Genomic DNA, 16,246 nt, shown 5'->3' with positions numbered 1-16,246 from the left:
TGCACAGGGCGCTGGGTTCGATCCTCCGCACCACATAAAATAAAATACAGATGTTGTGTCCACCGAAAACTGAAAAATAAATATTAAAAATTTCTCTAAAAAAAAAATAAATAAATAAATAAAGGTGTAGTGTCTTATCTACAACTAAAAAATAATAATGATCTAATGCTTTAAAGAAAAAAGTACTGTCATGAGCCCAAACAGATAATATAAACAATCTAATGTGATTATATTTTACTAAAGAATACTAAATGTGTATTAAAGATCGCAGAAATTCTAGTAAGTATATCTAAAACACAGGGAGGTATATGTGACTAACTGATGATAACAGGCATTTGGTTGCTTCAGGAAAGATGTTCTGTTTTTTAAATGAAACCTCAGCCATCTGGCAAGCTGATGAAGTGCTGCCTTTTACCATCTCTGGATCAGGAGGCAGCACGGCTGTCATTCAGATGCCTGCCTTGCTCTGAGTCGTGCCTTCAGTGAACTCTGCGTTAGGTTGGCATCGCAGTGTGCAGCACTGGGTTTCCAGGCATTTCTCTCTCAGTAGCTGGGGCTGAATGTTGAGAAGCAAAAGCTGAGTCATGCTGTCTTCTGAGACAGGGTCTCCCTGTGTTGCATAGGCGGGTCTTGAACTTGAAGCAGTCACCCCACTTCTACCTCCTGTGTGGCTGGGTCTGGAGGTGTGCACCACCATACCTGGTGGAGGTCAGTGTTCTTGAGCTTATGGGCATTTTTTTTTATTTTTGTCTGTGTTTCTGCCGTTTAGGTCCACGCCATCCCTCTGCGCTCTTCCTGGGTCATGACCTGTGCTTACGCCCCTTCTGGGAACTACGTGGCCTGTGGTGGCCTGGACAACATTTGCTCCATTTACAACCTGAAAACTCGCGAAGGGAATGTGCGTGTGAGTCGTGAGCTGGCAGGACACACAGGTACACACTCATTAATAACCTTCAAAGGATGCAAGCTGCTTACTCAGGGTCCTCAGAGCGTGTTTTGATGCTCACCTCCTGTCAGTCATGAATAAGATGGGTTCAAATCAAAGTCACAGTAATGGCCAGAAGTCCTGGACATGAAAGCTAGGCCTGAAGTACCTGGACCAGTCAGGACCTGCGGGCTTGTCACTGTAACTGGTCCTGTGGCGTCCCCACCTTCTCGTGTGCATCAGTGTAGCATAGCTGAGTCTTTTCCTGCAGCGTCCTCATCTTGAGCACCTTTCCGCGGGAGGTTCCTCATCTGAACAGGTGTGTTTGCTGCACAGGGGCTTTCCACACACAGACTGTCCTGACAGCCTGGGTTCACCTGGGATCCCAGCCCTCGTAAAAAGGCTCAGCGTTTCAGAAAAAAGAAGGCCCCATCTCGTACTTCACTCTATGGCTGTGTCCCCCAACCTCAGAACCCTGTCCCCCAGGGTACTCTTTTTTTTTTTTTTTTTAAAGAGAGAGTGAGAGAGAGAGAGAGAATTTTTTAATATTTATTTTTTAGTTCTCGGCAGACACAACATCTTTGTTGGTATGTGGTGCTGAGGATCGAACCCGGGCCGCAGGCATGCCAGGCGAGTGCACTACCGCTTGAGCCACATCCCCAGCCCCCCAGGGTACTCTTGGCAGCACATCATGGGCTCCCTGCCTCACGTGAAGCCAGGGAAAAGATCCTCACCCGGGTGATCAGCACTGCTCTTCACATCTGTTGGCAGTCTGGGAGTGAGTGGCTCAGGGCCAGGAAAGAGCATGTCCGTTGTCCTCTTTAAGATAGCCTTCCTTACTTCAGGTTGCTTTCTCCTTAATTTTCCAACTTCTTTAGGTGGGCCCGTAGCCCACTGGTTTTAAACTTTGCTTTCTCTTCAAACATAAGCACTTTTTAAAATTTTTTAATTTTTTTATTCTAATTTGCTATATATGACAGCAGAATGCATTACAATTCATATTACACATATATACATATAGAGCACAATTTTTCATATCTCTGGTTGTATACAAAGTATATTTACACCATTACAGTCATAAGCACTTTTGAAGATACAGGTTGCCTGTAAGTCTGGCTTTAAATTTAAGTTGCATTCTGCAAATCTTGACGTACCATATTTAAATTATCATATCAGATGATATATTTCTAATGCTCTTGTGAATGTTTGGCTCACAGGGCATATATCTGAAGTTTTCGTGGTTAACTTGTTGATTTTGAATTATATGCCATTGTGTTCAGAAAGCAGTTCTTAAAACTGTGAGCCTGTGGTCTGTGGAGATGGCCACATTGTGTTAGGCAGTGTCCGTGTACGTGTTAATTAATTAGAGCAAGTTGTGACATGTCCACATTTTCTGTTTCACTTGCATGAAGTTCTGAGGAAGTGTGTTGATAGGATGTCCTTCCTTATCCCTCCCTTTCAGTCTGTCGAGTTTTACTTCCTGTGTTTTGTGCTCAGCCAGCTGGTACATCTGCATGTTGGTGTGGTGTCCTCTTGCCGTGCCCCACATCCCTCATGGGACTGCCCCACATGGGGTTTCTTTTTAAGTCTCCTTTATCCAACCTCACATAGCCGGTCCACCCTTGTGCTCAAGGTTTATGTGCCATATTTTTTCTTCTTTCCTTTCCCCTTTGTGTGTCTTTATTCATGGTCTCTTGTACACTGCGTGAGTTAGGCCATGGATCTTGTCCCTCCTCGGAAGGCCTCTACCCGTTAAACAGTTGTTACTTCATACCTGTTCTGCATGCGTGGGCTCTTCACTTTATGGGGAGTCTCCGCTGTGAGAGTGTGTCGAGCGCACCAGACACACATCCTTGCCTTACGCACCCTTGTGATGGCAAGGCTGTCTCAGGGATGAGGCTTGCTGCTACTTCTGAGCATCCCCAGGGTACTAGGCAGCACCTGGTCAGTGCTGGACAAAATTCCTAGTCAGATCCCAGCCCTGCCTGTGTGGTTGTTATCTCTGCTGCTGGGCCCTGCTCTGTTGCCCTCTGCCATGTTGTGCTTCTCCTAGACTTCTTTTTTTTTGGGGGGGTGGGTACTGGGATTGAACTCAGGGGCACTCAGCTACTGAGCCACATCCCCAGCCCTATTTTGTATTTTATTTAGATATGGAGTCTCATTGAGTTGCTTAGTGCCTTGCTGTTGCTGCAGCTGGCTTTGAACTCACCATCCTCCTGCATCAGCCTACCATGCCACTAGGATTGTGGGTATTCGCTACCATGCCTGGCCAACTGGACTTTTTTAAAAGCCTGTTTTAGCAGTTGGCTTTTTAGGCAAACATCTTTGTGGCATTTTTGGTGGTTTTCTAGGGTTTACAGATGCATGCATCATTTTTCACAGTCCAGGCAGTTAATGCTGTGCAATTCCATATGAACATAGGGCCCACTGTCTGCCTCTCCTTGTGCATTGGGTCTTTGTAATCAGTTATCACATCAACACGTGTCGTCACCCTTGCAATGCATTGTTACAGTTTTTGCCTTTAAACATTCTGAAGAAATAGCTTTAGGAATCTTGATAAATTAGAAAAAAATAAATAGCTTTTGAATGTGTCTTGTGTTGAAGATCCCTTTCCTCAGGGATCCCTTGTCCCCAGTGAAGCTGCAGATGGCACCAACCCTGTGCTATGCTTTCCGAAGGCATCCAAACCTGTAGTGGTTTGACTTGTGTATTATGCAGAGAAGGGACTGACAGTAGTAACGAATGGGAAAATTTATTTTGAGACAGGTTCTTGCGAAGTCGTCCAGGCTGGGCTCACCTTTATTCCTGAAGGGTACTCCAATGGATATATACAACTCTGTGTTGGCTTTTGGCATTGTCTCCTCCACTTCCGCTTTACGGATTTTTTTTTGGCTTTCAGAAAATTGACTGCTATGTGTCTGGGTGTGATTTTCTTTGTATTTGTTTTGCTTTGTTATCTGGAAAACGGAAAGTTTCTCTTCCATCAGGCTCATGTGATTTGGGTCATGTCTTCATGTGCCTTTTCTGCCCCTTGCTCTCCCCCTCTGGGCTCAGCAGTGTCTCTCCCATCTGTGGCCTCCCTGCTGGCTCAGATGTGTCCGTGTCTCTGCATGTCCAGTTGGTGTCTGTCGCCTCCAGCACACGGGCCGTCCCTTGGATGGTTTCACGTCAGAATGGCAATGTCCCAGCAAGAGGGAAGCGCATCTCACACAGTTGCATGAAAGCACAGTTGTCAAGCTTGTGAGCCACAGAGGATATCCAGGAAATGGACAGATTTATATTTATTATGGCAGATTTTTTAAATTTTTGTTTTTAGATATCACCAACGTTGGTGAAGCAGGTGTCCTGCACTCCTCACCTCTGTCTCCTGCCCCTGTATGCCATCCAGCATGGGCCCGGCTGGCTTTTCCTGCACTTGTAGGTGGATGGTTCTTTGCTCCTGAGGACAGACGCTCCTGGAGTTGTTGGCCCTTCTCCTGGAGGACCTTGCCAGGTGTCCCCTTGCCAGTGGTCAGCACTGGCACCATTGCCCAGAATCTTCTTCAGCCTCCTCCTTGTGCGGGCTGGGAGTCTAAAGCTGCCAATGTGTATTCATTGTAGAACTTGAGGGAAAGAAGTTTGAATTATCTTTTGTGGTTTTTACGTAAAATCCTAACTAGAACCACAGTGTTGTCTTCAAGGGAGTCGAGGAGCATTCTGCTGTGCAGTGCTAAGCTGTCTCCGTTGTTGGACATTGTGGTTTCCCATCTTCTGCTCTCCACTGTGGACGTGGAGCAGGGAGACTGTCCTTATAATTGGGCACTTGAGACTCATTACCTTAGGGGGCTGCACTTGGCCACAGCAGCTACTCCGGGTAAATGAGTGTGTGTATCTATATTGCATTCTTTCCCCAGCCTGGTGACATCTGCTTTCGAGATGTCCCCTTGGTACGTCCTCAAGGACCCTCATTGGTAACCTGTCCTGTGCTTTAGTAGTGTACCTTTCCCTCTGCCTCTGCCCAACCTCACCCCAAGCCTGTCTCTGCAGCTAGTCGTCCCCAAGCAAGAGGTTCAGACAATCCTGCCTTTACCACCCAGAGGCCAGGGCCAGCGCGTGCCTCTCTACCCGATGGGCATGCACACAGGAACTCACCTTGCTTCAGTGGCTCTCCTTGCACTGAGAACTGCTTCTGCTATCTCTTCCTCTTCCTTCCTCCCTCCCTTCCTCCCTCCCTCCCTTCCTCCCTCCCTCCCCCGTCCTTCCTTCCTTCCTTTCTTCCTTCCTTCCTTCGATTGAACCCAGAGTGCTCTGCCACTGAGCCACACCCCCATCCCTTCTTATTTCTGTTTCATTTTGAGGCACGTCCTCACGAGATGCTCAGGCTGGCCTGAACTTGCGACCTCCTACTCAGCCCCCTGAGTGGTTCAGACCACTGGGACCTTCTAATGTGCAGAGCTGGCTCTTCTGGTACTCCCCGAACGGGTCTCGTTAACAGGGAGACTGGGACTCTGGAGAACCCACAAGAACCTTTAGTACTGTTGGCCTCTGAGTAGCCACCACACAGGTTGGGGCAGGCCTGTGTGACTTCAGAGCCTGTAATCTTATGTGTGTCCGGGCAGGGCAGGCCTCACAGGGCAGTTTGGGCAGTGTCCACTCGCTGTGTTGCCCACTTCATGTTTGGTGGGCTCCTCTTTTGGTGCTCGTGGAGCCCTAACAAGCCGCACGTTTGCTGGCTAAGTTAGAGTTTCTACATTTTCTCTCTGAGCGAGGCAATATGTATAAAACATGTTAAATTGTATTCCTTCCATATATGAAAGCTCACAGGCAGTGAGTTGTAACACTGTGAGCTGACAGCCCCCTCCTCACATGCCACAGAGACAGCTGGTGTGCACCCTGGAAACTCTGGCTTACATTGTCCACCCCTGCTGTGCCTTAAGGTGTCTGGGCTCTAACAGTTTTGGGGACCTCAGGTGCCACTCAGGTCTTGGTGGCTCCTCCTGGTGAGCTGAGGCCTGTCAACTATCCGAAGACAGTCACCCACCTCCTTGTGTCAGGGCTGCAGGCTGGGGCTCATCATTTCATCTGTCCTGCGGGAAAGCACCGGCTTGTGGGACTGCTCCTGGTCTGAGGTTGTGTTTCTCCTGCCCAGCCCAGTGAGGTCAGTGGGGTCTCCCCCTTTCTTCTGCCCTCTGTGCTCACACATGGGCCAGAGGAGGGCTGTGAGGCCGAGCAGCACCATCTGGGTGCACACCCCACAAGGTGGGGTTTCTGGGAGGAAGGGCAGGAAGAGGACCAGGACAGCCACGGGAGCTGTGGGGGTGCAACCACAGCTGGGCCCACCCGCCATGCCAGGCCACAGCTCCTATGTGGCCCCTAATGTCCCTGGGGTTTCTGGGAAGAATTTGACCACAGATCTGTTCCTGTGGGCTAAACCCAAGAACATTTCCCCAGATCTTTCATTTTATTTTGAGACAGGGTCTCACGATGCTGCCTAAGCTGGCTTCTAACTTGCTGACCTCCCTAGTCTAGGCCTCCACTCTCAGCTTACATGTCCTTTTCTAGGCACGTACTGGTATTTTGGGGTCCATCACCTCTGTGTTTTTCCTGTGGGGCCAGATTAATGATGTCTGTGGAATAGGTGCTTTGTTTTCCCATATTCCTGCCGCTTCCTCTTGAGCTCCTCATGTGACTCAGTGCCACGTGGCCCTCTGGCATGAACATGGAGGGAAAGAATTTCCATAACCACAGTCTAAATGGGAATCTTGGGGCTGGGGATGTGGCTCAAGCGGTAGCGCGCTCGCCTGGTATGCGTGCGACCCGGGTTCGATCCTCAGCACCACGTGCCAACAAAGATGTTGTGTCCGCCGAGAACTAGGGAATGAATATTAAAAATTCTCTCTCTCTCTCTCTCTCTCTCCTCTCTCACTCTCTCTTAAAAAATAAAAAAAAAAATAAATGGGAATCTTCTCGAGACTCCCTAGTGCTTCCACGATCCCATGGAAAGGCCAGGCTCAGGCCATTCTGCTTGCCATCCCCAGCCCTGAACCCCAGAGCTGTGGTAAATACGTGGCTCCATGGGTGCCGCAGGAAACCGATGCTCAGCACAGTGGCAGTTCAGGCCCAGCTGCAGCCTTGGTTTTGCCTCTCTTCTTTCCTCAGGCTGCGTGGGGTAGGATGTGCTGCACCCAGGCCCACATCCTGGTAGCCCCATGGCCTTACTTCCTTGGCAGGGACTGTTCCCACCCCAACTTGCACATCATGGCCACTGCCCTGGAAAGCCAGCCTATGCCCCTTGTTCACAGAGCCTCACCACTGGACTCCTCGGAGTCACTGCCATTGAGGCTGGGCTCCCCTACCACCACTGGTCCTTCTGGGGCCTACGAGGCCTGTCTGGGCTGGCCCTGTGGCATGGCCTCTGACTTCTCCCTCGCATGATCTTTGCGTTAACCATCACTTTCCACCCACTCCAGTGAGCTCCACCAGAGTAAGCAGTATCCACTTCATGCAAGGCTGTGTTCCACTGGACCCTGGACAATGGTGAAGGGCCAGTGAGGTCAGGAGGCAATACTTTGTTGAGCAGAAAAGCAGGTGAAAAATGCAGGTGCAGTAGTTGTGACCACACCTGTCATCCCAGCGACACAGGCAGAAGGGCTACAAGCTCCAGGTCAGCCTGGCCCACTTAGCAGGACTCTGGGGTGGAGAGCTGGCCTCCTCACACCAGGCTCAGGTGTCTGGTAGGTGCGATTGCCCCACCACCTGCTGCAGAGCACGTGGTCTGTGAGGTGCTGCCTGCTGTCCTGGCGTCTCTTGCTCGAGCCTGCTCTCAGCTCGCTCAGCAGTGCGCACTCCGACCCAGCTGCTTCTCTGTGCACAGATGGAACCAAAGGTAATGTTTAGACTGTCCCGGCCTAGACGAGAGTCTTCCAGGCATATCTGATTGGCTACCGTGCCTTTCTTTGCTTATGGGATCTGAGCTTGCTAGGTGTGGGTCATCATTTGTGTCTGCTCTTTGCCAGGTTACTTGTCCTGCTGCCGATTCTTGGATGACAATCAGATAGTCACCAGCTCTGGAGACACCACGTGGTAAGTACCAGACCAGCACTGGACACGGGGCACACGCCTGTTGTCCCAGAGACTCATGATGCAGGTTAGCAAGGCCCTGTCTCAAAACAAGAAATAAAAAGGGCTGAGCTGTAGCTCAGTGGTAGAGCGCCTATGGGTTCAGTGCCCATCACTGAAGAATAAAGAAAATTGGCCACCTGGCCAGGGCTGGCAGTGTAGTCTGAGGCCACTCCTCTGTTCACTGGTAAGTCCACATGTGCAGGAAGGATGGTTCTTGGCATTTATCAGGCCATTTTTAACTGGAACTAAGTACAGACGATTCCAGGCTGCAGTCATGCATGAAGGTGCCTGGTTTCTCTGTTTGCTCTGCGTGTCTCCCCCTGGCCACGTATATCTATAGCTCTTAAGGAAGGGGTTCCTGAGCACAGCGTGAGACAGCAGAGTTGGGACGCGAGTGAACGGTGTCATCAGATGCTTCCTGAGAGTTGTTCTAGCTCCTCCTCGTCTTCTGGTCTTCAGAGGTATTTGTGGGAGGCCAGGAGCTGCTGTGACTAGCCAGTCTGTGGCACAGACAACCACTCCTGAGATGAGGTTGGCCCACATCTGGTGAGGAGGTGGAGTCTGTGGGACACGGCCCGCTCCGGGCCCTTCAGCCGGGGCTTTATAGGGTCAGAGTGTCCTAGGAGTGTAACCCATAGATTTACAGGAGCTCATGATCTAGACTTGGTCAGATGGTTTTGAAGCTCACATCTGGTCACTTTCTTGAAGCTCCTGTGCTCCCTGCTTCCTTTGTGTCCCTCAAGCCTGGTGAGGGTGCCTCTGTACAGCATGTGGGACTTCTAATGGACCTGCATGGCCAGGCCAGCAAGGCTCCCCTGGAGGCCGACATAGAGGGGCACTTTTCAGAGCTGTTGCTGCTTTCTGTGATCGTTGCTGGGGGCAGCAGTGGCTTTGTCCTTGAGCCACCCCTGTGCAGTGGTGTGGGTGCCCCACCTTGAACAGCACCAGCACATGGAGTGCCAGCAGCAGCCATTGGGAGCCCCACTATCCTCCGCGAGCCCTACATGTCCCCACTTTGAAGAGCCTCAGCCCTGTGCTGGAGTGAACTGCCCTTGGGCCCAGGTGCTCTGGGACCAGCCCTGCCCCTGGGTTTATTTGCTTTGCTATTTCTCCTCCAAACAAAATCATATTACATTGGGTGCAGTGGTATACACCTGTAATCCCAGCACCTTGAGGGAGGAGGATTGCAAGTTCCAGGCCAGCCCCAGTGTTTTAGGGAGACCCTGTCTCAACATAAAAGGGGCTGGGGATGCTGCTCCGTAGTGAACCACCCCTGGGTTCAATCCAGTGCCCCTCACATACAGCAGTTCCCATTTGCCCTCTGTGAGAGCGCTGATGTTTCCTGTGGTCCTAGTGGGTGGAAGGTAGTATATCAGATGACCTATGGGCTGAGACTGAGACGTAAGACTGACTTGTTTGTCCCTGCTTTAGTGCTCTGTGGGACATTGAGACCGGCCAGCAGACGACCACATTTACTGGGCACACTGGAGATGTCATGAGCCTGTCTCTCGCTCCTGACACCAGACTGTTTGTCTCTGGTGCTTGTGATGCTTCGGCCAAGCTCTGGGATGTCCGGGAGGGGATGTGCAGGCAGACCTTCACAGGCCACGAGTCGGACATCAATGCCATCTGCGTGAGTCTGGGCTGCCTCTGGGCTGGGGCTTCTCTTTTCTTGTCAATAGGACTCTGGAACCCCGTGAAACACTGGCTGCAGTCTGATAGGAACTTGGAGGCCAGCTGATGGCACGCTGTGCCTTGCCAAACATCTGTGCCAGGCCCGTCCCCACCCGGGACACCATGGTGCAGGTGCCACAACACACCTGACTTCAGTACAGGGTTTTGGGCCTCTGGCCTCCCAGGGTGGCTTGGAGGGACATGTCTGCTGGGCTGGGGAGGATCTCTGCTCTTTCTCCACACAGCCAGCTTTGGGCTGCCAGCTGCAGGGGAGCAGGAACCCCGTCCGTGGCAGCCGACCTTAGCTGAATCTTGCTGCCCCAGTCTTGCCAGAGCCCAACCTGCTGCACTTTCCTTCCAGTCGTGTCTGCAATGGCCCCACCACTGAGCAGTCATGTTACCATGGTTTCTTTATGAGCATCTGCGTATGGTCTTGATTTGCCTTCTCTTTCCAGTTCTTTCCAAACGGCAACGCGTTTGCCACTGGCTCAGATGACGCCACCTGCAGGCTGTTTGACCTCCGTGCAGACCAGGAGCTCATGACCTACTCCCATGACAACATCATATGCGGGATCACCTCTGTGTCCTTCTCCAAGAGCGGGCGCCTGCTGCTCGCCGGGTACGACGACTTCAACTGCAACGTCTGGGATGCGCTCAAAGCAGACAGGGCAGGTAGGTGGCCACGGGGCCCCTGCTGAGCATGCAGCCACGGGACCAGGATCCGCTCCAGTGAGCAGACTCTCAGGGTACCTGCGCTCCCCCTGTGAGGAGAGCCACAGGGGGAGCGCAAGAGAGCCACACCCAGCTGGAACATGGCAGTGGGCCTGGTGAGTGCCTGCAACAGTGTGTTACTGGTCTGCACTCTGTGTGTCCCTGTCAAGGGGGCTAAAGGGCTTTCTTATTAAGTGGACACATGGCCGTTAACCTGAAGGAGGCTGACCTTGGGAATCCTCCAGCGAGTCTGGAAGTCAGGAAGCTTGACTCCAGGACTGTTTGCTCTTGTGCTCAGCTGGACTCCACATTCTTCAGCCCTTCTAGGAGAGCAAGGGGGATCCTAGTGGGTGGGCGGGAGTGTCACAGCACCGTAAGGGAGGGATAGTTACGTCCATAGCCTATGCGGTCATCTGCTTTGAGAGGGTTTTGATTCTTTTGCCTGCTTCCCCCCCACACACTCCTTTGATGATTTAAGCTTCTCACTGAGTGTGACAGAGTCGGTCCGGGTGGCCCCGGGTTTGTCCAGGTGGTTCCTCCTCATCCCCTGGAGCATGCTTGTGTTTCCTGCAAGTGGGTCCACTCGTCTTAGCCACTCCCCTTTAATAAGCTTGGACTTGGCCACACCCTTTGGTGTAATTTCCTTGTGGACAAAATTTGCCCCTCTCGCTGGGCATAGTGGCACACACCTGTAATCCCAGTGGCTTGGGAAGCTGAGACAGGAGGATACCGAGTTCAAAGCCAGCCTCAGCTAAGTGAGGCACTGAGCAACTCAATGAGACCCTGTCTCTAAATAAAATACAAAATAGGGCTGGGGTGTGTGGCTCAGTGGTCGAGTGCCCCCAAGTTCAATCCCCAGTACCAAAAAAAGAACAAAAACAAAAAGCTTTCCCCCTTGCTGGTGTTCTTCCCTTGCCACCTGAGGTGTGGCCATCCAGCACTTGTCCCAGCCCGATAGTGGGCAAGGCACCCCTGGATGTGTGTGTGATTGTACCCTTGTGTTCCCAGGTGTCTTAGCTGGACATGACAACCGCGTCAGCTGCCTGGGGGTGACTGATGATGGCATGGCCGTGGCAACAGGGTCCTGGGACAGCTTCCTCAAGATCTGGAACTAACACCAGTAGGTAACGGAGCAGCCCACGTGCCCTTCCCCGAGTAGAGCTGTATGTGTTTTTCTTAGGACCTGAGGTAGTTGCTGCGTGGCTTGTAGAGTAACGTGGACGTGGTGTGGTATTGGAGCCTAGTAGATCGAAGGGATGGCCCCTTGGCCATGGCTGCTGCAGGAGCAGTAGAGAGGGCAGTGGCACTGGTTGTAGGGCTGAGTCCTGAGTGCCCGTGTCTGTACGTTGACCCACGCTCTGTTCACAGCAGCAGGTGGACGCCACGGAGACTGGAAGACCATTCCGACCTTGAAGCGCTGCAGTGATAGCATATCCTATCCAACCGTACTAACGTGGACACCCACACCTCCCCTCAGAACTTCAAAGGGCAAGATCTTTTTCCTTCACCTATTGCTGAAACCAAGAGCACAATTCCCATTACGAGAAGGTCTCTGTGCTGTAAACTAAAACAAATTGTGCATTCCTTCCGGGGCCATTGTCTTTGTTTTCTTTTTGTCTTGGATAAATTTTAAAAGGAAATACTACAATAAACATGTTAACCAGAAGGCCACCCTGAGTGTAATTGTGAGACAGACGCCTCTGCACTAGCGGGTGGAATTGCAGACCAGGGTCCTGTTCTGTGGCACCCATGCAGAGCCATTTGAGGACTCTGTTGAGCTTGTGATTGTTTCTGAATTTCGAGTCAGGTCCATAGCAGGGTTCTGGACGCTTTCGCACTTCCTTTTTCAGACATACTTCTCTGTGTTCGGAAGTCAAGCAAGACGGGTGTCTGGGGCAGGCCTCTGATACTGCCGGTGAGCTGGCTCGTTCTTTTCTGGTCCCAGATGGCTGTGGACGAGGAGTGCTGAGAAGCAAGAGCGCAGTCAGAGTCCTGCTCCAGCTCCCTCCTAGCCCGTCCTCCTGGCCAGCTCTGCCCAGCTGTCTCCACTCTCACCTTGGGTTTCCTGTGAAGGGACGTTTGTATTCCCCTAACACTACCCTGCCCCGCCCCGCGTCAGGAACCTGTTCTCAAGAGAGATGCCTGTCCTGTGCTTGGATAGTCAGTCGGTTATTTGTGTATGAAACAATGTACAAATCAATGTTTTGAAAATAATGATCTCAGACTTTCTAAGTTGAATTTTAAACACTTTGATTGTTTGCCATGTTGGGTGGTTTACTCTTAGAATCGCATGCTGTAGAAATGCTCACTGCACATAGGACTCAGTCCTTAGGTGTTCTTTTCTTTTAAGAAATACCCTCTTAAAGCTGTAACCGTGGCGGCTGTCCACTTCCTGTCACTACTCTGCACACATATCGGAAGCAGCAAGCGCTCTACACGTCTGAGTAGCGGGATAAGTCACTGTTTTCTTTACTTCTTTAAAAAAATATACAGTCCTGTTGCAAACGACTGCTGTTGGATTCTGAGGGAAGGGGTGGGGGGAGTGACAGAGAGCCCTCCTGCCTCCTTGCGCCAGGACCGCCTTCTGCACCCAAGGCAGACCTCCGACTCTCATCTCGAGGGCCCCTCCTCCCTCGCCCAGTGCTCCTCCTAGCTGCAGTAGAGGCTTCGCCATCCTGTCTTCTGCACCACCTGTGCAAAACTGTGCTGTGGCCTGCAGAGGGCCTGGGCCTGACAGAGAGCGCAGTGGCCCTCCTGCTCTCCACCTGCACCTCTGTAGAGCTCTCTTCACCCCCTTCTCCCCTTCTGTATTTAAAGTCGGTGTACTGCAAGGAGGCTGGATGCAAGGTAGATGCTATGTTGAACTGTACTGTTATTTAAGATGTAATAAAGCAGTTTGACATGAGGGACTTGGCTGTGCTGGTTGTTTGCGGGATTTCAGTGTATGGGGTGGCTGCCTGCCCTTGGTTGCCCCTGCTGCTGTGAGGCCTGATAGGCATGGTCCCCCCACATCACATGTTCCCCCCTGTGTCAGAACACTGGCCCCTCTGAAGTTCCTGGGAAGCCCCAGACTCGGGCCTGCAGAACAGCATGGTCCCCCTGCTACCACCCGGGCCATCCTGGGTGGTGTCTCCCCAGTTCCTGCCTGCCATCCCCTCCTTGGAAGCTGACAACCCTGACTTCTATTGTGTAGTCCCCTAAGGTGCCTGAGGCCATGCTGCCCCATAGACACCCTTTCCTCCTAGCTAGGTGGCATTTTCATCTGTCTGAGTGACCGAGCTGCCCGGGAGCATGGGAAAGGAGGGCTAGGCTTCGCGTGGCTCAGCGCCCACCCGCCTCCTGCACTCACCCCAGTGCTTTCCGGGCCTCCCAGCTGCAGAGCCTAGAGGTGACTGCCAGTCCTCACAGCTCGGATGCTGGCACTTTTTCATATGCAGGTGGAAAGTGTCCCTTTTCTGCCCCTACGCAGCAGCAGAGAGGCTGGTCCTAGGACCGAGTGGCCAGGCCCACTTTGCTGGATGCAGGTATCTGTCCCCCTCAGGAGCAGCTCTTGGGATGGACCTGGTAAGGTGCTATTTCAGGCCACCGAAGTGGAAGTGACTGGTCGGCTAAGCCGTAGGTTTCCTGGGCTGGAGTGTGGAGTCCACAGGGGCTCGTCACTTCACCTACTCTGTGCCTCTCTTTGGGAGTTCCTGTATCCTGGGGGGTCCAAGCCTGGCACCTGGCAAGCAGACCTGAGCTGACAGGTGGGATCAGACCCCTTGCCCCCTTTCCCTTACCCTCTGCCCAGAGGGGACAGGGGCTGATGGCCACTGTTCCATTTACTTAGCAATGTCACTGAAACAGGTGTCCATTGTGGGCATATGGACAGCAGTACTGACCAGGGTTGTGAAAAGGGAAGGATGAACCACAGGCGTTTTCAGATGGTAGGCTCCAAAGGTCCAGTTTGCACAGATGGTGTCCACCATTGACTGGGACAGGAGCAGCATCACCACCTGCAGCCCTGAGGGGTGACCAGGAGGTACCAGTCCTTCCACATCACTCCCCACAGTCTGCCCTGTAGCCCCTGCTCTTCCCATGTGCACTGGCCCTGCCCTTGGAGGGTGGCATACCTGTCACAGGTAGAAACAACTAAGGGGCCTCTTTGGCTCTGCTCCCAGATGGTCCTGTCTCCGGCACTAACTGCACGTGTCCTATGTCCTGTGTTACTAGGTTTCTGTACTGCCCCACATACAGCAGAGCTTGGCCCTCAGCAGGGACCCCAGACAGCAGGGCCCTGCCTGTGGCCTATTTGGTCACAGAGATACATCTGGGGCTCAGGGCAGCTGCCACAGACTCCATCAGCACCACCCCTGGTTGTCTGGGTGGCCTGGGTGCAGGGACAGGGACCTGAGGCTAGGAGGGGGCTTGCCTAGCTCCCCCCGGGTCCCCACCAACTGGCTCATCCCTCTGTTCCGAAGCCTCCCAGTCTCACCGCTGTCCCAGTACCCGCTCCACCACCCTGGGCTCATGCCACTAGGAATTCCTACACCTGCTGCTCCCCTTACCTAAGGGACACCTGTCCATAAGCACTCCTGGGCAAAACTGAACCCATGCTCTGTGACCCCTCCTCCATCTGCCTGTCCCACCTCTCTTCTCTGCTGTGGCACGATGTGTCTGGCACATGGCATTCAGAAAGCTGGTCGCCCCCACCAGCCCAGGCAGGAAACTGACGCCTAGGGAGGACAGAGTCAGCCCTGGATGGGATGGCCCCCTTCTCTGTTCCCAAGCCAGAGAATGCTGGGCCTAGCCTGTGCCGGGTGCACTGGCTGGAAACCAGAGGCTGAGGTTCAGACAAGATGACCTTGGAATAGTCAGGGCCCTCACCTCCTGCCCACCTGTCCCTCCGGCTGCTGCTTTCCCTTTTGGATGCTGGTCAGCCTCTGCTCACCCTGTTCACCCCATGCAGCCAGGCCACCTGAAGCCAACTTCCTGCCCAGAGCTGAACAACACCCAAAAGTGCAGCCTGCACCAAGCACTCCACCCTGGCTCCTAGGAACAAGGGGCACACCCCCAGCGACAGCCCTTTTCTGGGTGCAGGCCACTGTGCTTCTCCCTCTGCTTCTCAAACCTGCTGGCCTCCTCATTTAACCTGCAGAAGAGGTGGGGACCACATTAGGGGGTCTGAAGCATAAACAACATGGGGGCCATTTTTAAGAGAAAGAATACCAAACAACAAATTAACACAATTATTACTCTAACAGCTAACTTAGCAGCTCTGGGGCCTGGAAAAGGGCAAGGTTACCCATCCCTGCTGCCAGCCCTTCCTGGACCGGCCCCTCCTTTTTATTTGATCAGTTTCCTCACCCAACTCCAGCCCTATGGACTTTGACCTCCTTCCAGCCCTGGGCCCTCCCCTCCCTTTTTGGACTCGCTCAAGTGAAATGCTTCTGGGAATCTTCTGGGTGCTTTCAGGACCCCTGCCACCCTTGGCCTTGTTGGAGCAGGCTTGTCATGGGCCAGTGTGAGACTTTGGCCCCTGAACCCCCTGCCCTGTGAAGCTGCATGTTGAAGGTCACCAAAGGGAGCCACAGCCTGCTTCCTCCTGTAAAATGGGGAAGCCACTTGCACAGGCTGCTGGGCCAGGGTAGACAAGGGATTCCCCTGGCCACCACTGTGCACCTGTCAATTCCCTTTAGAGGGATCACATGAGAAGGATGTGAGCTGGGTGCCTCTGCAGGTGACTGCTTCCACTCTAGAAGTTTCTCGAAGCCTAGGCCAGTGCCTGGCATCTATCACTCAATGTCGATCTAACACTATAATGCCAATAATTTCTTGAGCTGGAAACAGCTCAAG

At 52.6% G+C, this 16,246-nt stretch overlaps 1 protein-coding gene and 1 pseudogene across 4 annotated transcripts in view; one reads left to right on the top strand and one right to left on the bottom strand.

Annotated features, from left to right (window-relative positions):
• The window catches only part of Gnb1 (G protein subunit beta 1), a 70,134-nt gene extending 58,057 nt beyond the window's left edge, over positions 1 to 12,077 (top strand). Inside the window, exons 6-11 of one of the 4 annotated variants that reach the window (XM_026414861.2) lie at positions 770 to 932; positions 7,921 to 7,987; positions 9,458 to 9,659; positions 10,156 to 10,372; positions 11,420 to 11,531; positions 11,783 to 12,077. In XM_026414861.2, coding sequence (XP_026270646.1) covers positions 770 to 932; positions 7,921 to 7,987; positions 9,458 to 9,659; positions 10,156 to 10,372; positions 11,420 to 11,526 — 756 coding nt within the window. In that variant the 3' untranslated portion in view covers positions 11,527 to 11,531; positions 11,783 to 12,077. Of the gene's footprint in view, positions 1 to 769; positions 933 to 7,920; positions 7,988 to 9,457; positions 9,660 to 10,155; positions 10,373 to 11,419; positions 11,536 to 11,779 lie in introns of all 4 variants that reach the window. The other 3 variants (XM_026414863.2, XM_026414862.2, XM_026414864.2) reach the window with 3 other exon arrangements.
• Positions 4,092 to 4,181, bottom strand: LOC113201268 (small nucleolar RNA U13; annotated as a pseudogene).
• Positions 12,078 to 16,246: the final 4,169 nt, after the last annotated feature.

This window comes from Urocitellus parryii, chromosome 11 (genome assembly GCF_045843805.1).
Source record: "Urocitellus parryii isolate mUroPar1 chromosome 11, mUroPar1.hap1, whole genome shotgun sequence".
NCBI lineage: Eukaryota > Metazoa > Chordata > Mammalia > Rodentia > Sciuridae > Urocitellus > Urocitellus parryii.
The sequence above is the reverse complement of the archived record's forward strand: the minus strand, read 5'-3'. Positions and strand labels throughout refer to the sequence as shown.